The sequence below is a fragment of the Castor canadensis genome, chromosome 4 (assembly GCF_047511655.1).
Source record: "Castor canadensis chromosome 4, mCasCan1.hap1v2, whole genome shotgun sequence".
NCBI classification, from domain to species: domain Eukaryota; kingdom Metazoa; phylum Chordata; class Mammalia; order Rodentia; family Castoridae; genus Castor; species Castor canadensis.
This window is the reverse complement of record NC_133389.1, coordinates 68,928,390-68,956,019: the sequence shown is the minus strand read 5'-3', so window position 1 is coordinate 68,956,019 and position 27,630 is coordinate 68,928,390. Positions and strand designations below refer to the sequence as shown.

Here is a 27,630-nt window from a genome sequence, read left to right as displayed (position 1 = left end):
TCACCGACGCTTATTTTCCAGCCCAGGATACCAGCAGCTTCGCTGCTGGCTGCGGATGTCTCAACCCACTGACGTTAGCAGCCCCCGCGCGCCCTTGCGCGCCCCCGTCGGCCACCGCCCCTCCGTTTAAGGAGCGGTGCGCTGTCCTGTAACTCGGGCCTGGACGTGTTCGGGAGCGCGCACGTTGTGCATCTGGTTCAGGAGTGCGCACGCCGTGAATCTCGGGACTGCTCGGGATTCTCGCCTGGCGCGGTCGGGAAAGGCGAACAGGTCGGTCAGCCATGTTCTCCTTAGCGCTCCGGTTCCGGGAGGCCGGCCTTGTTGCCCAGCGGATAAGGAGGCTCGGGGTAAGCGCAGCCACTGCCGCCACCCTCTTCCACTCTTCGTGCGTCCCCTTGTTTTGGGTATAGGAGACCCCTGGACTCTGCACAGGCCATCAGGCGGCGGCAAGGACGCTGTGGCCTTCGCCCTGTCTTCAGGGAAGCCGCTGAGGTCCCTTCGCTAGTGAGGAGCCCCGAGGTAGGGTGGGAGTGTGCCCCTAATTTGGCAAGGACAGGACCGGAAGGAGGACGATGGCTTCAGTTTGTGCTCCAGTGGAACCCAGGCCTTTCTGGGGTCAAAGGCTGTTTCCAGGACCCCCGGCCGCTGGAGAGGTTCCTTTTACCGCAGTGCGTAAGACTCCAGTGAACCGGAGAAAGCTGACTTGTGTGGCAAAGACCTAGGAGTGAGTGACCAGCGTTTCACTTATTGCAGTTGTGCTCTGCCTGTCGGAAATGCTTGGTCAAGAATCGTACCAATTAACTGAAAGAAGAGCATCACAAATAACTGCACGGAGAACTAAAGAACCGCAAGAGACTTATGGTCTCGTATAGGCAGAGGTTGAAACACTCAAGTTAATTTAAAAATGCTAATTCCAGAAGTGACGGCTAAAACAACTGCATTTACTGGAAAGAAAACAGCCTAATTTGTGTTTGGTTGATTTTTTTCCCAGAGGTAAAATAGAAAGGTTGAGTCATTTCTCAGCAAGAGAGGGAGGTAGTGTATATTAGTGTAAAATAAATTCAGGGGTTTAGAGTTAGCCCGAGTTTGGATAGCAGTTTCACCACCACTACCTTTTGTAGTTATGTGACCTTGGAGTGTTAAAATATTTTCTCTTTCCTCAACTGTAACCTGGGAATATTCCCACTTATAGTTTAGTCTTACCAGTAAACATTTGAGGCCCTATTTTGGGTCATGCACTGGTGGTTACAGATAACAGTGTGGATTATAATGACAGGTAACATTTGGTGACTGTTTCTTGTGTGCCAAGCACTGTGTCAAACATACATGTTTTACATCTCATTTTTTGAGGTTGGTGCTATTTTTTTTCCTAATTACAGATTAGAAATGAACTTAGATCCTTGTTCTTGTGGAGTTGTTAGTCTCATGTAAGAGGAACATCAGGTAAATATAGACACAGTGTAAAAATGCAGTCTTAGACATCTGAATAGGGCTATCCAATTTGGTTTGAAGGTGGAATAAAATTTTTTCTTGGAGGTAATACAGATTGTGGGAGGGGTTGGAGAATATTCTAGGTGTACAGGACATGAAAAAAGACTTGTCAATAAAAACTTTACTGTTGGAAGTAAGATGTGTTCCCGAATGACCGGCAGGAACCAGATCATGGAGCTCCTTGTGTGTCATACTAAAGAATTTGATTTTATCTTAGAGGCATTAAGGAGTCAGTGAAAGGTTTTACAGTAGAGGGATGTGGTCATGTTTCTGTTTTGTGTAGATCACCGGATGAGACTGAGGGTAGAATGGGGTTGATGGGAGACAAGGGAGATAGACAGCATAGATGATAAGCTCTTGTTAAAACTGCAGGTGTATTCCCATAATACATTTTGATCAGTTTATCAGTAAACTTTTCTGTACTGTCATTTTAATGCTGTATAGCATTGCATTGTGAGAATGTCCCATAATTTACATGAGCAGGCCGTTCTGACCTTTCACATATAGTGGGATTTCAGAATGCACCTAGTAGAAATTAGGAAAAATATGAGTAAGGCCTAATTAAGAAAGTTCTTTTTCTAAGAAACTTGATCATTTACATTCTCAAAGAAATTGCCTATTCTGTTATAATTTTTGCTGCCAATCTCTACCCAAAAAAATCTGTTTTAGCTTATAGCTTAAAAAGATAGCTAGGGCTGGGGGTGTATCTCAGTAGTCTAGCACTTGCCTAATATGCTTCAGGCCCCTCAGTTCAAGCTCCAGCAACCACTTACACGCACAGAAGCCCCAAACTTAGTACTAGTTGTGACCTTGAGGCATTTTTTACATCTGTCTGAGCCCCATTTTTTTTTTCTGTAAAGTAGGTTTTGAAGGATTATAAGAATTGACTTAAAAATTAAATATGGCCTATGTGGGGGTCAGAGTAGGCTTATTCTCTTCTTGCCTTTAGTAATTGCCCATAGTTTTCTATTGAAACCCCCCCCCCTTTTTTTTTTGGTTGAACTGGAGTTTAAACTCAAGGCTTCCCACTTGTAAAGCAGACGCTTTACCACTTGAACCATGACACTACTTTAACAATTTACCACTACCTTATTCTCAAGCTACTACTATTTAGTCTCTGAGAAGGTTGTGGTTGCTTTTTTTTTGTTTGGTGAGACTGGGATTTGAACTCAAGTCTTCACATTCGCAAAGCAAAGCATTCTGCTTGAACCACATCTCCAGTCCATTTTGCTGGGTATTTTGGAGGTATGTATGTTGGGGGGTGTCTCAAAAACTATTTGCCTGAGCTGGCTTTGAACAGCGATCATCCAGATCTCAGCCTCTCAAGTAACTAGGATTACAGAGCTACTGGTGTACGACTGTGGTGGCATTTTAAAGGTATATTTTCTCACTCATTGACAATATTTCCCTTTATGTCTTTATGCATTTTTTTTTTTGGCACTGGGACTTGAACTGGGGGCCTACACCTTGAGCCATTCTACCAGCCTTTTTTTGTGAAGGGTTTTTTCTTTCTTTTTTTTTTTTTTCTTTTATTATTCATATGTGCATACAAGGCTTGGGTCATTTCTCCCCCCTACCCCCACCCCCTACCTTACCACCCACTCCATCCTCTCCCTCTCCCCCCCACCCCCTCAATACCCAGCAGAAACTATTTTGCCCTTATTTCTAATTTTGTTGTAGAGAGAGTATAAGCAATAACAGGAAGGGACAAGGGTTTTTGCTGGTTGAGATAAGGATAGCTGTACAGGGCATTGACTCACATTGATTTCCTGTGCGTGTGTGTTACCTTCTAGGTTAATTCTTTTTGATCTAACCTTTTCTCTAGTTCCTGGTCCCCTTTTCCTATTGGCCTCAGTTGCTTTTAAGGTATCTGCTTTAGTTTCTCTGCATTAAGGGCAACAAATACTAACTAGTTTTTTAGGTGTCTTACCTATCCTCACCCCTCCCTTGTGTGCTCTCGCTTTTATCATGTGCTCAAAGTCCAGTCCCATTGTTGTGTTTGCCCTTGACCTAATGTCCACATATGAGGGAGAACATAAGATTTTTGGTCTTTTGAGCCAGGCTAACCTCACTCAGAACCAATTCCATCCATTTACCAGCGAATGATAACATTTTGTTCTTCTTCATGGCTGCATAAAATTCCATTGTGTATAGATACCACATTTTCTTAATTCATTCGTCAGTGGCGGGGCATCTTGGCTGTTTCCATAACTTGGCTATTGTGAATAGTGCTGCAATAAACATGGGTGTGCAGGTGCCTCTGGAGTAACCTGTGTGTGAAGGGTTTTTTCAAGGTAGGGTCTTGGTCTTGTCTTTGAACAGCAGTCTTCCTGATGTCTGCTGCCTGAGTAGTTAGGATTACAGGTGTGAGCCACTGGCGCCCAGCTTTATACATGGTTTTAGCTGCTTGGAAATTGCTAATCTCTTTTTTTTTTTTTTCCTGTCTCCACTGTGGGTTGTACGTTTTCCCCAACCCTCTGAATAATTTTGGATTGTATCCTGGACATTGTGAAGGATATGTTATGGAGGCTGTAAGTTGTATTTTATTCCTTTAAAGAGTATGTTTTGTTGTTTTTGTGGTGAGCCACAGATGAAATACTGTTTCCATTCTTTTTGCTGGCTGCTTGAAGTCTGTTGCGCTTGCACAGAATCGGTCAGAGATTGGGGTAGAGTATGTACAGAATGTGGTGTGTCCCGGTTGGCACTTCCTTTTCTGGGATATCTCACTTTCCCATGCCTATGGTTGTCCCAAATTTTCCTTTGGTTCTTCAAGCCGCTGGGTTCTGCCTTCAGGCTAAAAAATGTAAAGAAAAAACAAACCTCACTGGCATCTTCTCGATGTAGGCTCCTGTTCTGTGTCTGTTACCTTCAGAAAGATTTTTTTGGGTTTTTTGTTTGTTTGCTTTTTGGTGGTACTAGGGTTTGAACTCAGTACCTTGTGCTTTCTAGGCAGGTACTCTACCACTTGAGCCACCCCTCTAAACCAAAAATGTGGGGGGTTTTTTTTGTTTGTTTTTTGAAATATTTTGTCCAGACATTATAGATACTACCCAGCGGTTTGACTTGATAATCTCTCTCAGCCATCCTAGATATATGACACCTTCAATGATGACATTTTTCTTTCCAGTTTTTAAGTTTTGTTGTATAAAATGTTTTCCCATTCTATTAGAGATTCTTAAACCTAATTTTGCAACATTACAACTGATCTCCATTTTGGCTTAAGGACCCTAAAGAAGTTCTCTCATTAATCCTAGCTACTCAGAGGCCAAGATCAGGAGATGGCAGCTTGAAGGCAACTCAAGCAAATAATTCCTGAGATGCTATCTCAAAAATATTCAACACAAACAGGACTAGTAGCATGAGACCAAGTTCAAACCCCAGTGCCACAAAAAACAAAACAAAACAATGTCCTTGATTTAAAATGGGCTTATATCCAGACAAACCCATTGTAAGTTGAACATTAATTTAATACATTTATTAAGCACAGTACCCTGCCTGTAGAGTGTTGGTTATTCACCCTGGTGATTGTGTGGCTATGTTTGTTTGCAAGTCTTGCCTTTTTAAATCTTTCTTTCTAAAGTTGCTCAGGGTACTAAGGGAAATTGGTATATATGGTGCTGTAATAATAGAATGATGTGCTAGTGTGAGCAAAGATTATAGAAGTGATTTCCCTTTCCATAGGGAAAAAGAAATGTAAGTTTAGGGGCCTTACATGGACAAGAGGAGGTTATAGTTGTCATAGTGGGTGAGTGGAGGTATAAATTGAGATATTGTTGTAGATGTGTGGCCATTGCAAGTTCTTTATTCCATTTCAATCTTATTACTAATATCCATAACACTCAAATCAAACATCACACTTCATAGAAAAGCTTGGGGGGAAAAAAACCAAAGAGGCCATAGGATTAAAAAGTCAATGCAAAGAGCTCATATAGAAAGTCAATACAAATGCAGAGAATCACTGCAGGTGGTCAGGCATTGCGTGAAAAAGAAACCTTTGGGTCTTGGAGAGGTTGGGAAAGGTCCCATGGCTTAGATGGTTTAGAAGTGGACCAGCATTGGCATCCCTTTGGTATGGATTGTGTTGAGCTGAATGCCTGGCAGAATTCAAATGGTGCATGTCCTAAGCAGAGGCCATGACAAAGTGACAGGTCAGTTTGCTTGCTGTGCTGCAATCTGAGGTGTCTCCTTTTTTGTTTTGGGGTTTTTTTCCCTCCTGTTTTCCCATATTACCAGCAAAGTACCTAACTGTGTCCTGAATATAATGGTTCTTCTGCATTTTTTTCTTTTTTTTGTGGTGCTGGGATGGAACCCAGGGCCTCATACATGAAACACTTTAATACTGTGCTATACCTCCAGCCCACTTCTATGTGTTTGAGTGAGGGAGTTGCATCATTTGTTGGCCTAGTGTGTCTGTAAGCTCATAGGTGATAATTTTTATTAGTATGAAGAAGTCAGTTTTCAGTCTGTCCCTTATAGTTTATTGGCAGATGATGGTATTCATGCTTACAAACAAGGTGCAGAGTCATTCTGTCTTAACATTTGTATCAAAAATGGAGTGAGTCAGGGCAGCCTGCTGCTCTATACAAAATGGAGTAACTCAGAGTAGGTCACAGCCTGCTCCATACAGTCTCAAATCACTTTTAACTCAATGGGATATTTTTTGCAGGTATGTGTCTTGTGACCCTGCACCAGTGAATACACCTCTTGGTGGATTTAATCCATAAATGTTAGGGATTATCTAAAAGATATGTATCTTTTCTAGATTAGCTACTCATAAAGGAAAAGGTTGTTTTTCAGCCTTTTGACTAATATTGATCCTGCCAATTTTGTCTTGCAGACTCCTTGTCCTTTATTAAGTTCTTCTGGTTGTGTGTGACCTTTTATAATACAAATGCATGATAGACTTGAAATGTAAACTGAGTTGGATACTATTGTTTGAGAAATGGAAGAAACTTAGAAAAAGAATAGGACCCATGAAAAAGTCATTAAGGGATACTGTCTTGGGGGAGAATATAAAATTTTAATTTTTGTCATTTTTATCTGTTGGTGTTGGTATCATCATGAGAAGGAATGGCTAGTACAAAAGCATTTGACTTACATTCAAAGGGCTTGGGCTCAAAATCCACAAATTACTGTCACTAAGCCTGAGTTCTTTTAAATGTAAAAAGGAAATAATAACTAACTGTAGGTCTGGAAGTAGTTGGGGGAAGGAGGGATAACTTACCATAGTTTTGAGGAGGTATGTAGATGTATTCAACACAGAGCTGATGCACAGATGACATGCACAGGAATTTCAGGTGTTCAGCGTTCTTAAGTCCACTCTGAGAATGAAAGCACAGGCGGCCAGCAGCAGAGGTCTGAAAGGTTTTATTTGTAGAAAGGAGAGGAGAAAAGCTGTATAGGGGCATGCAGGGGGACCCTGAAAACGGTGGTCCCTTGGGTCAGGTTGGAGATTGGGTTTTTGTAGCCTTTTTTTAATTGTCTGAGGGCAGAGATGTCTCTCAGATGCAAACAAGTTTCCTGGGGAAGGAGAAGTGTGTCCTTAGCCAATTATCACCTTTTGGGACTTCATTCTGTCCTTCAGAGCTACTCTAGGTAACTTGAATCCAAAGAAAATGCTGCCACTGTTTACCTGCTGTAAGTTTTCTCTGTTCCTTCTGAAACACTGAAAAAAGAATAAAGCTGCACTTCAAGACCACTATAAAGTCTGTGCTGTGTAACGTTACTTGAATTTTCAATTGGAGTTTATGAATTCAATTGGAATTTATTTAGGTATAGACATTTCAGTCTAGTGAGAAACTGCAGCCTACTCTAAACAGAAAAGTAGACTGTAGTCTGGGGGGGGAGGGGATCAAGGAAAAAAAAGCTCAGCTTATTCTTTGAATCAGTCCATTCTAGCTAAGTTTATTGTCTGTCCCTGGCCTGTCCCCATGCCCGCCCCCCCCCCCCCGCAACCCCCCCTAATTCTAAATCTCATCCAGAAATGCTTCTTTATTCCAAAGTAAAACTGAGCTAAAATGACTCATTAAGGCAGTATAAAGATGTTAATAGAAACCATTTCATTTTTTCCTGCATTGAAAAGTATCTGATATGAATATCACAATGAATGTAAAATAGATGATATAGAACATACCACAAAATAGGGCAGCTTTGAAAACAGCCACATGTAATATACTACGTAACAGTTTGTGCCAGCTGAAAAAAATGAGATCTGATATTTATGAGTTTCTCCTCACTATTTTGCTTGCTTTTTTTCATTTCTCTTCGATTTTGAAGATGGTGACTTCAGATACTGAAATTATGTAGCTCAAATACTACGTACATGTGTGTATGTGTATATTCGGGTTTTCTGTAGAAATAGGGGACAGGAATTTAACAAACATTAAATAACTTGCATTCTCCTCTTTAAATTAGAGCTTTATAAGCCAAGGAGGCAGGCAGGCCTTTTCACTTCATTTCTGTCTCCTTACATATGTGTATACCCAATTTTCTTCTTTAAACACCTTAGTTTCTTATATAAACTCTGTTCCTCTAGAACTTTGATATTATCAAATAGTTCCATTCAGCTAGCTGATAGTAGGTAGCTTTTGTAGTGATAAGGCCCTAGACTTTAAGGAGAATTTTCTGCTACTAATTGGTGATATAAATTTGAGAAGTTTTCATAACTTTCTTAAATCTCTCTTTTCTGGAAATACTACCTGGTAGGAAACTTAAGGCTTAAATAATGTGTAAAAATCTTAGTGCTTGACACATAGTACTTACAATAATACTAGCTAATGTTCAGTAAACACTGGGGTAGTACTTAACACAGCCAGGCAGTGTATTAAGCACTTCATGTCAAATATCTCTTCTAATCGTTTTAACAACCTGTGAAATATATACTGTTATGCTCTGATTTTACAGATGAAGAAACTGGCCAGAGCTGGGTTGTAAGCCACTTTGGTAGATTATCTCTTCATACATAGAACATTAGATACTAGTGATTACCCCCACCCCCCCGCCATTTTCTGAGGTATGTTTGAATATGGAAAACAGTGCTTTTTAGAAACTATAAAACTGACACTTCCTATACTTCAACATGTTTGGTGTTGGTCCTCTTTCACTACATCTGCCATCAAGAAGAGAAAATTGAAGATTAATTTGGTAACATTAGAATGTTTTGGATTGAAGAAGTCAGCTGGAAGACTTACAGTTATGTTACATTATGTTACAGTAGTGAAACTGAAAGGAGTCATGAGAGTAAGGAAGTGAAAAGACTAAAGACACTAGATTTTTAAAAAGTAAATGTAATAAATGGGCAGAAAAAAATTCAAACAAGAATTTATAGTCATAAATATGACAGATACAGAGTAGGAATATAAGGATATACAGTATGATTAAAAGGTAATACATATTATCTTTTGAATATATTATATATTATGGAAAAGAGCATATCATCCCACTCCAGATCCTTGGTTCCTTCACACACACTCCAGTCAGTCTCTGGTATTGGTTTCTTTTATAATAATCTATATCCATAGAGATACTTTGATAGAAAAATTAGTAGGGTGTGGAAACTGGCATTGTTTTAGATTTTACTGACTTAATTGTTAAGAATTCTGAGATTTTGCCACCTGTAAGTTAACACGTTAACTTCCTTGGTTTCATGGATGTTGTCTGAAGACACAACAGGCAGCATGAGCTGCTGTTCTGGTATAAGTTCCCTTTGACCTCAAATCCCTAGATGCAGCATGGAGCAGTAAGGAACTAGGGTTGGAGAACTTCAACTATAAGAAAATTCACCCAACTTTGGGGAATGGGGAGGGCAGTATTCTTTTAAAAGAAATCCCTGAAAAATGGTGGAACAAAAGCTATCAATGCCTTTAATCATAAGATGTGCAGAAACCCAAAAACCACGGAAAATTTTCTATCAGCAATACTTTTTTTCTCCTTCACCACTTTCTTTAAATAAAAAAGAATTTATATGTTAATTCCATTGGAGAGGAAGTAGGTGGTATTTATCAACCATTTAGAATATTTCCCTAGAAAATTCACAGTCTTAATGTAGATATAAATAAAAATAATTATGTGTAAGTACAAGAAACTCACTAATATGTCTGTTTTGACAGTGACTATTAAAATCAGCCTGGTTAATCTGTCTAGTTTTAAAAATGCAGTTTAAATTTTTTTTCAGTTATTAAATGTTTAATTCTGTCCCTGTTAAATAATAATGCTTTAACAACTTATACAGTTCTTTCAGAGAAATGTCATTATCTCAGATAATGAGTCTAATAAGAAGACAGCCCTATTTTTATAGGTAAAGAAATTGAGGCTTAAAAATATTAGGTGACTTGTACAAAGTCACAGTGTTAATCTAGTGGCAGAGTGTTAATCTAAACTCATATCTTAAAAAAAGAATTGAAAGTCATGGATTTTTTAATACAACTTAGCTGTTTTTTGTAACCCTTCTCAAGCAGTCTGTCTTCAACTTTCTTTTTTCATTTTTGGGCAGTACTGAGGTTTGAACTAAGGGCCCTCATCCTTCCTAGGCAGGTACTCTACTGCTTAAGCCATGCCCATAGCCCTACAATATTTTATTTTTGGATAGAAATGTGTATCTAAACTTAATATAACTATTCAGAGTTGCAGGTCAGCAAGAAAGTGCATCAAAAATTTTCCAATGTGTGTCTGCATGGGTCTAAAGAATAGCTTTCAAGATTACCTCTCTTTTTTTATTTTAAATGAAAATACATGATAGTCCTGGATTAATGAAAAAGGGATCATGCATTGATCCAAAAAATATAACACATTATTTTATTAAATATTTTAGCTTAGAGATTGGTGGTATTTAATTTGCTTCTCAAAAGAGGTGATTTTTTTTTCATACCTAATGAATGTTTTATGTGTTTTCCATTTTGTTTTGTTTTTCTTGTTAGTTGTATATCCAAGCTAAATAGGAAGTTTGGAAAACAGAAAAACTTATAAATGGCTGGCAGCATGGCTCAAGTGGTAGAGTACTTGGACCTTGAGTTGAATCTGTGGTACTGCCAAAAAAAGAAAGTAAAGGAAGAAAAACGTAGGAGAGTCCTTATAATCTTGTTAAATCATAATAGTGGATGGACGTTCCATTTTTCTCATTACTGTGTATGTTTATTCAGAATGAAAATTTATGCTTTTCCCCTCCCCCTCTTGTTTAGTTTAACTCTGATACTTAACAGATGTAATTTCGGCCTCAATATTTTTCCTATGTTAATTTTTAGGAAATTTATCAGCTACTTAATATTCCAATATAGGAATTTTTGATATTAAAACTTCCCTATGTTGCTTATACTTTTGCAAGAAACATGACATAACATGTTTTTTATGTAAACCTTAATCCTTATTTTGTAGTATTCTTTAGGATAAATTTCTAAAAATATTTCTAGGCTAAAAGGTGGCAGTGTTTTTAAGCATTCCATAAATGATGCTCGTTTGCTTCTCTAAAAGGCCGTATGAATTTTTACTACTAAATTAGCAAGCCTTTTTCTGCATACACTCAACAAAATGGAATGTTATCTTAAAATTTTTTTTAAACTTGCTAATTTGATAGCTAGACATTTTACTTTATATTGATTGATTGATAGATTGGTAGAACTGGGGTTTGAATTCAGTGCTTCTTTGCAAAGCAGGCATTCTACTGCATGAACCACACCTCTAATCCATTTTGCTCTGGTTATTTTAGAGATCAAGTCTTGAGAACTATTGGCCTTGATCCTCCCAAGTAGCTGGGATTACATGTGTGAGCCACCAGCACTTGGTGTGGACATGTTATTTTAAATTGCATGTTTTAATTACTAGTAAGTTTTGAACCTTGGGTGTTCATGATCTTTATTCACTTTTCTCATTGACTTTTATATTTTTATGATCTCTTCATGCTGTTAACCTTTTATTATCAAATGTGTATAAGATTTAAGAGTTGTCAGCTTACAGTTAATAGATGATAATGTCAAAGACAAAGGATTTATAGAGAAAAGACATAGGAGGGATAACTGAGCCCAGAAGACAATCTACAGGAGTGGATAAAAGCCAATAAAGTGAGTATGTTAGGGTGCAGAAGTTAAGGAAATAAAGGATGAAATACCTTTCCTACTTATAAATTAATCTTTTATATTGGGGTTTTAACTCAGGACTTTACAGTTGCAAAGCAGGTGCTGTAGAGCCACACAACCAGTTCATTTTTGCTGTGTTTGTTTTGGAGATGGGGGTCTCACAAACTATTTGCAGGGGCTGGCCTCAAACCTCATCCTCCCCATCTCACCCTACCAAATAGGTAAGACTATAGGGGTGAGTCACCGGCACCTGATTTAAATTAATCCTTACATTAAAATTAATCATTACCTTATTATGGGTTAATTAATCAATTAGAGACAGGATCTCACTATGTATTCCAGACTGGCCTCAAATTTTAATTGAACTCACAATTCTCCTGCCTCAGCTTCTCTAGTGGTAGAATTACAGGCATGTACCATCAGCGCTGGTGTTCTTTTCACTAATGTTACTCAAAATGGTTAGGATTTTAAAAAATTATGTTCTCAGCTAAAGTGACTGTCTTCTTAATTTTGGTTTCAGTTAATTTTTCAAAGCTTTATTAATGATATTGTGCTGTATTTCTTCTCTTAATCTTTTCTGTTAGCTTTTTATGAATCATTCAAGTTTTTGTCAGTTCCATGCTTGGTTTATTCAGTGTTCTGCCATCTCTGGTTCGTAGAACTCAGAAGGGGAGAAGCCAGAGAACAGAGAGAACTGAAATACAATAGAATAATCAAATTCCGTCCAAAGTAGTTATACATTGTTAATCTGCACAACATTATAGGTAACTTTCTGAAACTGCTTGTATGGTTGGAGTTGCTGAACTAATTTAGTAAGAGAATTGAAAAGGCACCTGGGTGTGGTGGTGCATGTCTATAATCTTAGCACTAGGGAGGCTGAGGCAGGAGGATTGTAAATTTGAGGTCAGCCTGAGCTCCATAGTGAGATCCTGTCTCAAAAAAACAAGAATCAAAAAGCAGGATACTGTTGACTCATTTGTACTCAAATACTTCTCGTGTGAGTTGTGTACACTTAAGAAGGGTCGTATTAAACAAAAGCTGGCATTCAACTCAATTCAGACAAAAGTGAAATGCAATAAGTTAATGGTACATTAATTCTGCAAATGCATGCAGCAAAGTGTAGTAGAAATAGCATACAAGTCAGTGGGTCTGGGTTGTGCTCATGGTGCTTCCACTGATGCTTTCCCTGTGATTTTAGGCAAGTTATAACCTTGCCTTTGGATCTCCATTTTCTTGTACCTCTAAGTGAATACCTCTCTTAAGATCCTTAATTTTTATAACTTAATTCCATTGTTTTAAATTGTGAATTTTAAAGTATTAACTTTGAAAAATTTCTTATGGTTTGTGACTTACTAAGCTTTCTTAAAATTTTAAACTTTAGGGAAGACATATAAGGAATTTGCATAAGTCAACTGTACAAAATGGTGCTGGAGGGGCCTTATTTGTGGTAAGTAATAAAAATTCTTCAAATAGGGAGGTGGGAGTATCGCTTAGTGGTAAGGCACTTCTGACTAGCACATCTGATGCTCTGGGTTCAGTCCTCAGAACTACAGAGGGGAAAAAAAGAAACTTAAAACATTGGTGTTTGGTATATGTTGGCCATTGTGGTGATTTAAATAGAGCTTACTGAATTCACTACATTTCAAAAGATGTGTGACTCCAGCTGAATCTCTCAAATATAAACTGGCAACAGGGAAACTCTGGGAATAAGAATTTAGATTCTTCTTTAGTGAAATTACTGTGAGCCCTAATCTGATGCTCACAAACTTTGGGGTCTAAAAAGTATTCATGTTGGCTTGCTGAAGGTCCTGGGATTGACACTTGGGAAATCCTAAAATGGCACTAGTTTGAAACAGAGTATAGTAATGTGGATATATTAGAATTGGCCTTTATTATTTTGTTTCCATGGTTTAACTACTGATAGAAGTCTATGAAACACCCCAGTTTTTGTTGAACAGAGAGGAATTAGATACTGTGTCTATTTATTTTGATATGATGTTTTTAGGAATTAATCTAATTCCTAAAGGCAACGAAGTAGACTTGTATGATGATTTAGAGTTAGTAGTATAATTAGTAGCATTCTGCTTTATCACCTGTGACTAAAAACATCAAATTGGCCACCTATTTGAAATGATTGTCAAGTTCCATTTTATTTCTTATTTTGGTTGAATGTCCTTTTAAAAAGCAAAAGTCTGAAAGTTATCAAGACATTCAATTCTGTATTCACCGTATATACAAAACATTAATTGATGTGTTAATCTCAGTTTAACTAACTTAATTTTCTGTTGACATGCTAGTATCAGGGTTTTTTTTTTTTTTAAGAAAGCCAGCTCTGCTCTTAAGGAGAAGAACTAAAGCTTTTTGGGAGAGTGGGAGTGGGAGGAGTGAAGGTACTGGAGTTTAAACTCAGGGCCTTCTGCTTGCTAAGCAAGCACTTTAGCAGTTGGGCTACATAACTAGCCCTTCTTGCTTTCGGTATTTTTCAGACATGAGAGCTTTTTGTCTGGATGAGCCTGGAATGTGATCCTCTTGTTCTTCCTGCCTATCTGGGCTTACAAATATGAACCACCATGCCCAGCTTGTTTGTTGAGATGGAGGTCTCACTAATTTTTACCTCAGCCTGCTGTGAACTGCAATCCTCCTAATTTCTACCTCCTGAGTAGCTGGGATTATAGGCGTGAGCCACCCACATCCATCCCTAAAGTTTCTTAAGAGCTTGTTTGGAGATTCTAGCAGGAGAGTACAGCTACTCATATAACCTTGACTGAAGAAGGATCCTCCCCTATTGGGGATGGTCATCCTCTTCAAGCAACTTTCAGAGGGATGCATATGGAGACAAGACCAGCTGAATCAACCCTAGCAATCAGTGGGGTGACAGATGTCACAGCCACATCTCCTTCACATCCCTAAAGCTTCTTAATTTGGCTAGTGTCTGTTTTTTGAAAACGTGGGGAAGATGTACTTTTTTTACCTCTCTAAAACCTTTTTGGACCTCAGATTCCTTTGTTAATCTGATACCCTGGATTTTGAAAAAATGCACAAATGTTCATACCCAAAATTTTGTGTCTGGGCTGCAGAAGGACTCAAGTGGTAGAGCACCTACCTGGCAAGTGTAAGGCCCTGAGTTCAAATCCTAGTACAGCAAAAAAAAAAAAAAGTGTCTTTAATTTCATAAGACTTCAGTAATTGGTAATATTTTGGTGATTGAATTAGAAGGTCCTATTCCTGATGAAGTTGGATAACACTTTTTTTTTATTGAAGTTATTTCTCTTACCCTTTAAAGGGTGCTTTCTAAGTTTCTAAAATTTTGAATTCTAATTTTTCCATTGTAATCAGTCATCAAATGTGTATTTTAAGTTATTCTTCTTACAGAAAGGATAGATAGACATGGAGCTAGACCCATAGTGTGTTGGACTTAAAGTGGAGATGAAATGATCAGTAATAGTAAAGTACAGCGTTACTCACATTTTACAGATAATTTTGGAAAACTTTTTTTTTTCTTTGTGAAGCACAGAGATACTCCTGAGAATAACCCAGATACCCCATTTGATTTCACACCAGAAAACTATAAGGTAAGACTAAATTAACACTATAACTAATATAGAAAATATTTAGTATCTTCCAGACATATAAAATGGATGCTTTTTCTTTTATACAGAGGATAGAGGCAATTGTTAAAAACTATCCAGAAGGGCATAAAGCAGCAGCTGTGCTTCCAGTTCTGGATTTAGCACAAAGGCAAAATGGGTGGTTGCCTATCTCTGCTATGAACAAGGTACTTAATTCATTTTTGCTTTAGAAATGACAGATTGTGTGTGATAGATAACTACCTATCTAGAAATCACTGATAATCATTAATGTCAGAACTCAGAAGTTTAGAGCCCCTTAGTCATGTATGCCTCTTTGAATTATATTTATGTTTTTGTTCGTTTCCTTAATACAGCTTCTATTCTTGTAGGAAATAGTGAAGGCATCATGGTGAAAAAGATGATTTATTTTTTTTCCTTTCCCTTTTTGAGGAAAATGGTCTTAAAAAGATAAAAGCGCTTAAATGTATGTAGTGTCAAGATATTCTAAAAATTAATATATTTCAATACTAGAATTATAGAAAATCCCACAGCAAGTATGAGCCTTTTTAATATTTTGCACTTTTAGGTACTGGCTTTAACAAAATTCTGTACAATATGTGGCAGTTATGCCACTTTTTTATGCCACCTTGAAAATAACAATTCACAGAAATGCTGAGTGACCCATTTTATATTATATATGAAATTAATCTATTCATGCATATTTTAAGATTCATTTTTTAACAGTTTTCAGCAGTAATTCCAAATTTCAAGTTTCCTCATATTCTTTTAATACAGTAATTACATTTGTGTGATAATAAAGTGTGTCATTTATAAAGTGCCATACAAAAATGAATTAGTGTGTTTTTTTACTTGACCAGCTGTTGTAAAGATTCTGCTGTTCTTCGTTCTTACTGCTTTCATAACTTTGTTTGGTCATAACTGTTAGCCTAGGCCATCATCCTTCTTGGGAGAATATTCCCCACTATCTAATAGAATCCCAAAGGCAAATTTTAGATTTAGTTGATTGATATTTTATTTGTACAGTGCCTCAATATTGAGAAGATTTTTAGTATTTTATTACTATGAAGAAAAGTTATAAAGCTAGTATAACAAAATATTGTCCTTAGTAAATTGAGTAGTTTTTTCAATAAATTGGATTTCTTTGATTGTTAACATTGTTTTTAAAATTTGTAATATAGTCTGCTTTTAAAATGCTGATTTAGGTACATGTTTTAGATATATGTGTGATTAGATGAATGTTTCTAATCATACTTTTTGGTTTTGGAAGAATTTATTTTTAATAATGGTAATCCTGTTGTCTTGTTGAGTGGCAAGCTTAGCAGAGCAAAATTAAATAAGCAACTAGTATGAGAGCATTTAAAACATATTATCCAACTCTGTCTAAATAGAGTTGGGTATATATAAAGAAGACACAAGAGATAGAATACGGAGAAAAGAATCAAGATTCTTGCCACTATACATTTGAGACTATTACTTTAATGTTATTGTCCCTCCTTGCCCCAACCCAAGAAATGCCCACCATTACAACAAAAATAGGTGAGAAGCTCATTCAGTTCATTGGTTTAGCTCTGTGTAGCAGAATTGTAGAGGGAGCTTAGTGGTAGGGCTTTGGCATGTGCATTTTGATAGATAGGTTCCCAGATTCAGAGGTACATCCCTGGTTTAGAACTGCCAAATTAAATACCACAAGTATTTTATCTTTCACAAGTGACTCATGATTAGATGTGTTTTGAGATTATCTGTTTTATCATCTGTCTGGTGGCACTAGGGATTGAACTCAGGGCCGCCTATTTGCTAGGCAGGCACTCTACCACTTGAGCTATGCCCCTGGTCCTTCAGAGTTTTCTTTTTTTTAGCGTGGTACTGGGGTTTGAACTCAGGTCCTCATGCTTGTGAGGCAGGTGCTTTACACTTGAGCCACTCCACCAGGTTTCAAGAGTTCTTAATACGAAACAGTTCAACATGTTTGTCATCTGAAATGCCATTTAATGAGCTCTTTTTTCATATGGAAAACATAATTTTTAAGAATGCTAGTTATTTGAGCTGGAGGCATGGCTCAAGTATGAGCCCCTGAGTTCAAATTCCATATGCCAAAAAAAAAAAAAGTCTAGCTATTTGGTTTGTTTTCATTTTTGTTTGGTGTATGTGTGTTGTTTTTTTTTCTTTGCTGTACTGGTGTTTGAACTCAGGACCTTGTACTTGCTAGGCAGGCACTCCAGCCACTCCACCAGCCCTTTTTTTGTGTTTGGTACTTCTTTTGAGATAGGTTCTTAACTTTTCGCTCAGATTGGCCTCCAGCTGTGATCCTCCTGATCTCTGCCTTCTGAGTAGCTAGAATTAACAGGCATGAGCCACCTGTGCCTGGCCCAGATAGCAAGTTTTAAAACTCAGTTGATAAATGATACTAAGTTACCTAGAAAGTTCTAGCCACAATTAGTCATAATAATTGTACATGGACCAGCCCTAGAAAACAGCTTAGAACACCTTGGTTTTTTTAACAGTCTTGTCCTGAGTAACAGAGGTATGCTGAGGGTGATACACTTAGACATAAAACCTAGGACATTAAAACAAGTATTTTCTATCAGTTCCTTGAAGAAACAGTAAAGGGTTGGGACATGCCGGTTGATAAGATTTAGCTTTTGTGATATGAAATAGAAATAATATGGTTTGGATTACTCTGGAGAGAGGTGTATGTGCCTCTTTTGAGTTTACTTATCTAAAAGTAGAAATATGTAAACAAGTATGGTGATCTTGAGTCTTTGTTTTTTCTTTGGCATACCACTTGCTTTGTGTACAGTATAAATCACCAGTGACATCAGGCTTTTATTGAACATTGGTGAAAGGTTGAAAAAAACCTCTTAACTTTTTGGCGGTTGGCCACCAAATTTTAGGCAATTTAAATTATAAGGTATATAAAAATTGAAATGATCAAAGTAGAAATTCCTAATAGTTCAAGACTTAAAGAATTAAAGAAGATGCCCTTCTGGGGAAGTGAGAAGAAGGGTAGGAGGAGGAAGAGGAAGTGCTGTAACTTCAAGTTTCTGTGTGGTTTAAGTTTATATAAGGTGTTTGCAAAAATTGAAGGTCTTTTGTCACGACTACCAGACATGGATTCAGCTCTTGAAGAACTTTTCTGTTTTTACCAAATCGAGCCAATGTTGAAATTTTATTTTTATGACATACCTAAAGCTTAGTTAATATACACTGTAATTACATTTAATAATTTCCTAATATTTTAGGTTGCAGAAGTTTTACAAGTACCTCCAATGAGAGTATATGAAGTAGCAACTTTTTATACAATGTATAATCGAAAGCCAGTTGGGAAGTATCACATTCAAGTCTGTACTACTACACCTTGCATGCTTCGAAATTCTGACAGCATACTGGAGGCCATTCAGAAAAAGCTTGGTATGGGCTATATATATTTATAACTTTTTTTTTTTTTTGGCAGCACAGGGGTTTGAACACAGGACCTCATGCCTGCTAGGCAGGCACTTTTACCATGTGAGCCACTTCACCAGCCAATATTTATAACTTTTAAAATTAGAATTTTTTTTCCCTGTTAGTCCTAGTGTTGAACTTAGGACTTCATATTTGGTAGGCAGGTGCTCTACCACTTGTGCTACACCTATAACCCTAGAGTTGTCTTTGTAGGTTTCATGTATTTATACCTAAAAATTTCTGCCATCTATTTTTTTTTTACTATGTATATTTATTTACCTTTCCAGTAAATTTGTCTTACTGTTGTTTGCTTACCTTTCTTTCTGTTTTGTTTGTAATTCTCAGTCTCAAATCTGACTTTTTCCTTTTTCTATTTTAATCTTTAAATATGTTTGTAAAGACCTTCTAGAGGCATTTTACATTGTTTAGAAATGTAAATGGCTTCATTTATTTTATGATAGCATGTGGTATGTAAAAAGCAATTGTATTGTCCATGTGTTCTTCCAAAGAAGCTAGAAATAAATAAAATATGAGCATAGCAAGAAGGTTTCTTGGGGAGGGAAATTTAAAATAGATGTATTTATAGTATTATAGTAGTATTTATAAAACAAATAGGCATTTTCCATACAAAACTGACATTGTTGTGCAGGTTGGGGTTATAGGGTAAAGGATTTACAGCTAAAAAATTTAAAAGAAAAAATAGAGTTAAAGGAAGTAACTTTAAAATTTGTTATTGAATAGACGTACTTGAATGTTGTAAATATAGTTGGGCAGTTACTGAAATATATAAAGCAGAAAGTCCAACTTGGCCCCAAAATCCCACCTCCAAGGTATAAATTCTAATAACTGGTATGTTAATTACAGATTTTATGTATCTTTTAATTAGTACATAAATGTAATATGTCTGTGCTTGCTTTTGACACCTTATTTTTGATCATGTCGGTACAATATGTTTGTCTCCCTCATTTTTCTATTATAAACTAAATTATTCTACAGTTACTTTTGCATACATGCGTTTTTGTACACTTACCCTGTTGCATACTGAGGTGGTTTACAAGAATTGTTGGGTCATAATTTACCATATTTTGCCAAAATGCCTTCCCTAAATGTATGAGAGTACTCATTTTCCTTACTTCCTTAAAAATTTCAGACATTAGGAGTTTTCTGAATCTTTGCCAATCTGATAGTGTGACTGTGATACTAGTAGTCTAGTTTTATCACAATCAAAGTAAAAACAATAATAGTCTGATGCACTGTTACATAAAAATAAATGCTGGAGATGAGTCCCAAAATTTTATTTCTTTCTATTTTTATGGCAGTACTAAGGTTTGAACTCAGGGCTTCAAGATTGCTAGACAAGCATTCTACCACTTGAGCCATGCCTCTAGCCCCCCAAATTGTATTGTTTTTAAAAGAACACTTAAGAAATAATAGACTGGCTTCAAACTTGAAATCCTTCTGCTTCTGCTTCCCAAGTGCTGGTATTAAAAGTGTGCAACACCTTGCCTTGCTCTTTTTTTGTTCTTGAAAGAAGTTTTAGGTTCTTAAATACTTCTTTATACTGCTGTAATACAGAATGGGTTTTATTTTTTGTTTTGGAGTTCCCTTATACTACATGGCTATTAAGCTGTAACCTGATCCTTATAGTGATTATTTATATTTCCAGGAATAAAGGTTGGGGAGACTACGCCTGACAAACTTTTCACTCTTATAGAGGTGGAGTGTTTAGGGGCCTGTGTAAATGCACCAATGGTTCAAATAAATGATAACTACTATGTGAGTATCCCACTTAATGTAAACTAAAGTTCTTTGTGATGTCATTTTTAAAATATTTGTAGATGTAGTTTTCTGAATTGTTCACTTAGAAGAAACCATTACCACAAATATATAAGTTTCAAAAAAATCTTCTTTTTGCACTTTTTTCCAGAACATGACTAATTTTAAAAACTTAATTATAAAAAATTTAACCATTTATATATGAATATAAAAATAACCCTGGTATACAAACCAAGTAACATTTTGCCATATTTACTTCCAGGTATTTATCATCACTATCATCATTATTATTACTTGTAGAAAAAAATTACAGATATAGGTAAAGCACTCCCATCTCAAATCCTAAGTTACTTCCTTTTATCGCAAGATACTCACTACCATAAATTTAGTCTTACTCATTGCAAGATACTCACTACCATAAATTTAGTCTTACTCTGCATATGCATATTTTGAAAGCTTTTTTCTATATGTAAATACATTCAAACTAGTATGTTAAATTGTTTATTTTAAAATGTCATACCTCTAAGTACTGTTTAGCTGTATCTCACAAATTTTGCTAATTTTACATTTGACCTCTTTGTCATTGGCCTGTAACTTTTTTAGAAATGATTTAATATCCAAATGTGTGGAGTTTTCTAGTTAGCATTTTTTAATTGCTTGCCACCCTAATTTTATCATGGTTTTCATTTGTGATATCTTGTTAGCTTGTTTTTCTTAGAAATTTGTTTCTGGAAATTCTTCGGGGTCTGTATTAATAGGCCTTCAAGAACGGATTTGTGGACAACAAGGTGTGGCTCAAGTGCTAGCATGCCTGCTTTGTAAGCATGAAGTCTTGAGTTCAAACACCAGTACCACTAAAAAAAAAAAACCAAAACCAAAACTCAGAAAGGGATTTGCTTTGCTTCTTTCTTGCTCCTGGAGGAAGTACTACTGGCCCCAATAAAGCCCATCTCCTTGTACCCTAGGCCTCCCGGACTCCCTAGTACAAAAGGTTCCAGAGTAACGATTTTCTTTAAGAGGCAGATTAATTTCTAGTTTACACTTACCCTCTCATCTTTGAAACCTGAAGTCAAATTTGCTTGGTGTTTCACTTGTCTTCCTCGGTTTTCATTGAGTTTTTGCCTCTGCATATGTATTTCTCAATTTAGATAGTAATTAGTCAAGACTTTGAGGCATTATCAGTCTAAGTACAGTGTCCTGCAGTAGATTTGTCCAAAAGTTAGAGATTCTTTCAGTTAATAGGAGTTAGATCTGTTGATTAGGGATGGGTATTAGGCATTGTAAGTCACTGCTTATAAGTCACTATAACTATTGGTACTGATTATTATTGATATCTCACCTTTTCTTCAACTTGTGTCTAGGTACTGTTCTGCTTTATATTTTCTCATTTTAAATCCTTAAAAACAGGTTCAGCTAGATTTACAAATAAACAAACTTGAATAGACCAAGAGTAACTTGTCCAAGATTACTAGCTAGCAAGTAGTGGAGCTACCAGGACTCAAATGTACATGTTTCATTTCAAGCACACTCTGTATTACTGCCTCTTCAGTTAGAGCTCTTGCTGCATTTTACACTCGGTAGTGTATACTATAATTGGAGTTACTTAGTTGTTACTATTTTGGTAACTATCTGGTGAGTTTTGATAGACAGTAAACTAATTGGTATTAGAATTTATACAGATTCAGCAGTAGGAAATAATTTCAGTGACTACTATAAATTTTTTTTAGGAGGATCTGACATCTAAGGATATTGAAGAAATTATTGACGAGCTCAAAGCTGGGAAAATTCCAAAACCTGGGCCGAGGTATGCTTATATTCTCATATAATAAATTTTAATGGCTTAACCTAAATTGAATTCATCTTTCACATAAAATTAATTTTTAAAAAATTTATTCTGCTGGATGCTGGTGATTGACACCTGTAATCCTAGCTACTCAGGAGGCAGAGATCAGGAGGATCATGGTTCAAAGGCAGCCCAGGCAAATAGTTCTCAAGACCCTATCTTGAAAAACCCTTCACAAAAACAGGGCCGGTGGAGTAGCAGGCCCTGAGTTCAAACCCCAGTACTGGGGGGCGGGGGGGGAAGTTATGCTGTAAGTTCACAGGTCTTAGCAGGAACCTTGGATACCCTAAGTCTTTAAAGTCCTATCAGATGGGCTGAGAGCATGACTGAAGTGGTAGAGTGCTTGCCTAGCATGTATGAGGCCTTGGGTTCAGTCCCTAGTACTGCCCAGAAAACCAAAAATTACCCTATCAGGTAATCATCTGATAGCTACATAAATTTTTATAGAGAAGGATAATTTACAAATAGAAATCTGTTATTTAAAAATTCACATTGCTAAAGGATTAACCCAAAGTCTGTCTTCCTCTAATTTCTACCTAAATGTCTAATTCTGCTCTTTTTTGGTGGAACTGAGGTTTAAACTCAGGGCTTCACACTTGCAAAGCAGTCACTCTTCTGCTTGAGCCACACCTCCAGTTCATTTTGTTGTGGTTTTTTTGTTTGGTTGGTTTTTTTGGCACTGGGATGCTCTGGTTTTTTTGGAAATGGGGTTTCGAGAACTATTTGCTCCAGCTGGTCTTGAACTGTGACCCTCCTGATATCAGTTTCTAAGTAGCTAGGATTACAGGTGTGAGCCATGGGCATCCAGCACAAGATAATTTTAGAACCTCCTCCAAAAGATAGTTCTACAGTTACTTTAAAGAATTATCCCGTCTTTCCCAAATCTTTTTGTGAGATTGAATATCCAATAGTTTTGGTCTCCCTTTGCTGTGGAATTTCTAGTTGTCTTATGATACTGAGACTACTCACAGTACAGTCATACACCACATAATATCATTTTGGCCAGCAATGGAGTATATATACAATGTGGTCTCTTAAGATTATGATGAGCTGGGTGCTGGTGATCACACTTGTGATCCTACCTACTCAGAAGGCAGAGATCAGGAGGATTGTGGTTCAAAGCCAACCTTGGACAGTTAGTTCAGGAGACCCTATGTTGAAAATATCCAACACAAAAAAAGAGCTGGCAGAGTAGCTCAAGTGGTAGAGTGCGTATCTAAAAAGCATAAGGCCGTTGACTCCAAGCCCCAGTACCACAAAAAAAAAAACAAAACAAACAAACAAAAAAAAAACTTACAATGGAACTGAGGAATTCCTGTTACTTAGTATTTTTATAGTATTTTTTCTGTGCTTAAATGCTTAACATTGTGTTATTTGTAGCCTAAGATCTGTGGTATGATACTGCCAAGGTATATTAGGCTCTCTAGGTTTGTGTGAGTATGCAATGTACAATGTCAAAATTGCCCAGTCAGGCTGGAATGTAGTTTAGTGGCACAGCACTTGACTAGCATGTGCAAGGCCTTCAGGTTCAATCCTCAGTACCAGAAATGACAAAAAAAATTTGCCTAATGGTGCATTTTCCATTACATCTTTATGAGAATATATACAACCATTAATGACACTTATAGTCAGTTAGAATGTCTAGCTTGTTTTCAGCTTATCCACTGTGTAGCTACTCCCATCCAATAGTTGTTACACTAATTACTTTTTCTTTCAATTATGAACATGAAATTTTACTGCTAAACAAACTATCATTCTATATCTAAGTGTTCAGTTACTTGAAATTCTCTTTTTTCTGGGGCTTGGGACTAGAGTTTAAACTCAGGGCTTCAAAAGCAGACACTGTTCTACTTGAGCCACACCTCCAGTGCAGTTTGGTCTGGTTATTTTGGAGATGGGGTCTCACAAACTATTTGCCTAGGCTGGTCTTGAATTGCTATTCTCCTGATCTCAGTCTCCCAAGTAGCAAGGATTATAGGCATGAACCACGGGGTGCCCAGCTCAAAATTAAGAGTATTTAATACTAGAAACAGTTTTTACATAGTTTTATTTAGTCATAATCTCTGTACTTTTTTCTGTTTACTTCATATAAACTTCCTTATCTCAAGTCATTTGAAGATTTTAATGGCCATACAGTATTTTGATACCTGAAAGAACTATGCTGTGCTCTTTATTTCTGTTTTAAAATATTTTTCCTAATCTTTATTTCCATATAAATAACAATTATTTTCAGTGTAGATTTGTTTATAACTAATTTTAAATCCAATTTAAATTCTTCATACTTAATTTTATAAATATATATTTTACAGAATTTGGTGGGGTTCAGGTATTATCCAAAATGTAAAACATAGAAGGTAGGCTATAGTTTTAGTGCAATTGCTGATAGATGATTCTAAACAATAAAAGTCACTTTGGGTTTTTAATACTACAAATAGAGGCAGTGGTATGGGTGTGTGTTACTGATAGTTAAAAGAAAAACACTTTCATAAAAACAGTGTCAATAAGTATGTAGTATCAGGAAATCACTTTTTAAAAAATTGTTGTATTTGGGTCATCGTTGAATTCACCCCCCTCCAGCATTCTTCTTTGCCCCCCTCCCCCGAAATAACTTTTACTAAGTGATTACAGGTGTCTTTGAAGGAGTATGTAGCCTGTGTACTATTTTAATGTGCACTTATTGTGGGAATGGCAAAGAAAGGTTTGTAGCCTGATATACTGGTTCACTAGGTCCCTTGTTTTTTTTCTCTAAAGTATATTGGTGTGATTAAAATTTTCATGGAACAAACTTTAGGAAATTTTGGAGTGTATTCTTTTCCTTTGTGTTAGTAAAGATACCAATATTAAGCAGCTCGTTAATTTTAAAAGACCCATATCCAAATTGGCAAGATGCTTTAAGACACCAACTGCTTAGCATTCAGTAGACTTCTAAAATGAAATAGTTAAATCACATTCCATTCTGACATTTGAGCAAGAGAACAGTTGTAGATAAAGAAAAAATTTTGAAGGGGTAACTGAGCTTAAAGCACAGTGGAACCTAGTAATGGAAATGAAAGTTTCCTCAAAATAAATTAATTTCATTATTGGGAATTAAAGAGCAGGAAGTATATTACTAGTTTTTGTTTAAAAGTTACAAAGCCAAAAGCTGGTGGGTTTTTATTGTTTTTAAGTTTTAATACCCTGCATTATAGGTCAGTTTTAGGCTCTGACAGCTATTGTAGAGTGACAGCTTTTTGATCTGACTTTTATAGTGGACAGACTTTTTGTGGGCTGGTGGTGTGGCTCAAGCAATAGAATGCCCGCTTTGGAAGCTTGAAGCCCTGAGTTCACACCCCATTCTCACCAAAAAAAAAAAAAAACCTTACACTGCAAATATATTACTAACTTCTGACTTTATAGCCAGAATAGCCATTATAGTACATTACTTAATTCCTTGTATTATGTACTGTGATAGATTGAAAGATCTCATGATTATGTAGTGTCATTTTCTAGTGTCCTAAACAAAAAGTGGGACTTACAGTGTAGATAAAAAAATATGAACGGTAAAGCCAAAAGGGATTGAAAAGATATAAATTAAATTCTTAAGTTAAAGTCTGTGGCAGGAACAAGATAAATTAGCGAAGCCAGGGAATGGGGGACATGTGTAGCGGATGAAATCCTGTGGAGGAGGTGCTAACCTGGGCTCTAGAAACAGGGCAGAGGAAAGCCTGGGAAAGTATGTGTGGGGGTAAAAAAACAGGTTCTTTGAGTCTCTTGTACTCTGTCTCTTCATAGAGTGCTCCATTGGGACCTGTTTTTTTTTTTTTTTTTTCTTTGTGGCTGTGGTGGTCATTCCAGCCTGGAACCTTTAAACAACAAAAAGTTAGTACTAATGTAGGCTTCAAAAGTAATATAGACTTAAGAGTCTGCTGCTTCTGGGCTGGAGGTATGGCTAAAGGGGCAGAATGCCTGCCTAGTAAGAATGAAGCCCTGATTTAAAACTCCAGTACGACTTTAAAAAAAAAAAAAAAAAACCCACGCTTTCCTAAGGGGCATCTTCAAAGTTCAGATGAAGGAATCCAGTTTTTATTTCCAAATGCATTTTACAGGTGTATTTTTTTTTTCTATTCACTGTAACAAAGGATTTCTTTCACTCTAAAGAAAACTCAAGTATAAAAGGAATAAATATGTCTTCTGGAGTTGGGTTTATTTTTGTTATAGTTCTTAGCTCTGGCCCTTGGGCATATGTATTTTTAATTCCCCTAATCTTGGTTTCAGTATCTGTAAAATAAAGCTAGTTTCACTTATTTAATGACATTGTTATATAAGTTAGATGAGCTAATGTATGTACACTGCTTAATGCATGAGAACTACTTAGATTATGTATTTTTTTATTTATAGTGAGTTTTGATACATCTTTTCATATTATAGCATATGTGCTGCACTGTCTTTTCCTGTTTAACTTTTGGAAAAGAAAATCTTGCAGCAATTGAAAGTTTGGATTAAATAATTTAATGGTGGTTCTTTGGGGGAAGAACAATAGTTAACTGGGCTGTTGTAACAATTATAAGTTTTAAAATAAAAATTTACAAATGTTAATCATTAGTTGTCAACTTAATGTTACTTGCTTTCTTTTTCAGGAGTGGACGTTTCTGTTGTGAGCCAGCTGGAGGTCTTACCTCTTTGTCTGAACCACCCAAAGGACCTGGCTTTGGTGTGCAAGCAGGCCTTTAATTTATATTCAACTAAATATGTCACTGGAGAAATAAAATATGAATCTTCTGTATACATTAACTTTATTTTGTTTGCTTATTCGCTTTGTATATATCTTGGTAATCTAGTAACTTGCAGTTATAAATACTTTGTTAAAATGACAGCACCATTTTTAAGTTCTATTAATATTTTATTATGTAAGAGTTACTCCAGTGTCATTCAGGTCAATTGCCATGTTACTTTTATCAATAATATTAGGATGTTGTGAAGCAAAAATTCTGCCAAATTTCAAATATATTTTGCTTTCCCATCTTTTTTTTTTTTTTTTTTTGGTGGGACTAGGGTTTGAACTCAGGGCTTCACCTTTACAAAGCAGGCAGCCAGGCACTCCACTGCTTGAACCATACCTCCAGCCCTACTTTCCTGCGTTTAACCACAGTCAAGTTTTGTGGCTCGTTTATGTTAGTACTTTCATTAAACATTTTAATATTCACAGCACCCAGTTGTCACTGTATTTCCAAATGGTAAGTAAGACCTTAATCCCAGTGTAGATAAAATAAGGGCAAAAGGTAGTTTTCTCTAGAAGCATTACCATTTTTAAAAAAAATTTAAAACACTTTGACATTATCTTTGGTTATTTTCTAAAACTGCAAGTATACAAAAAAATTAATGAGAAAGAAATTGAAAGTATACTCATGAGTTGGAAAGGCTGGTGGGCATGCAAAATATACTC

At 36.5% G+C, this 27,630-nt stretch overlaps 1 protein-coding gene across 1 annotated transcript; it reads left to right on the top strand.

Moving 5' to 3' along the window:
- The first annotated feature begins 188 nt into the window (after positions 1-188).
- Ndufv2 (NADH:ubiquinone oxidoreductase core subunit V2) lies at positions 189-26,978 on the top strand. Its single transcript, XM_074070431.1, has 8 exons — positions 189-347; positions 12,940-13,005; positions 15,068-15,130; positions 15,217-15,333; positions 18,388-18,556; positions 20,256-20,365; positions 22,093-22,169; positions 26,825-26,978. The coding sequence occupies exons 1-8, from the start codon at positions 282-284 to the stop codon at positions 26,916-26,918; spliced, it is 762 nt and encodes a 253-aa protein (XP_073926532.1). The 5' UTR covers positions 189-281; the 3' UTR covers positions 26,919-26,978.
- The last annotated feature ends 652 nt before the right edge of the window (positions 26,979-27,630 follow it).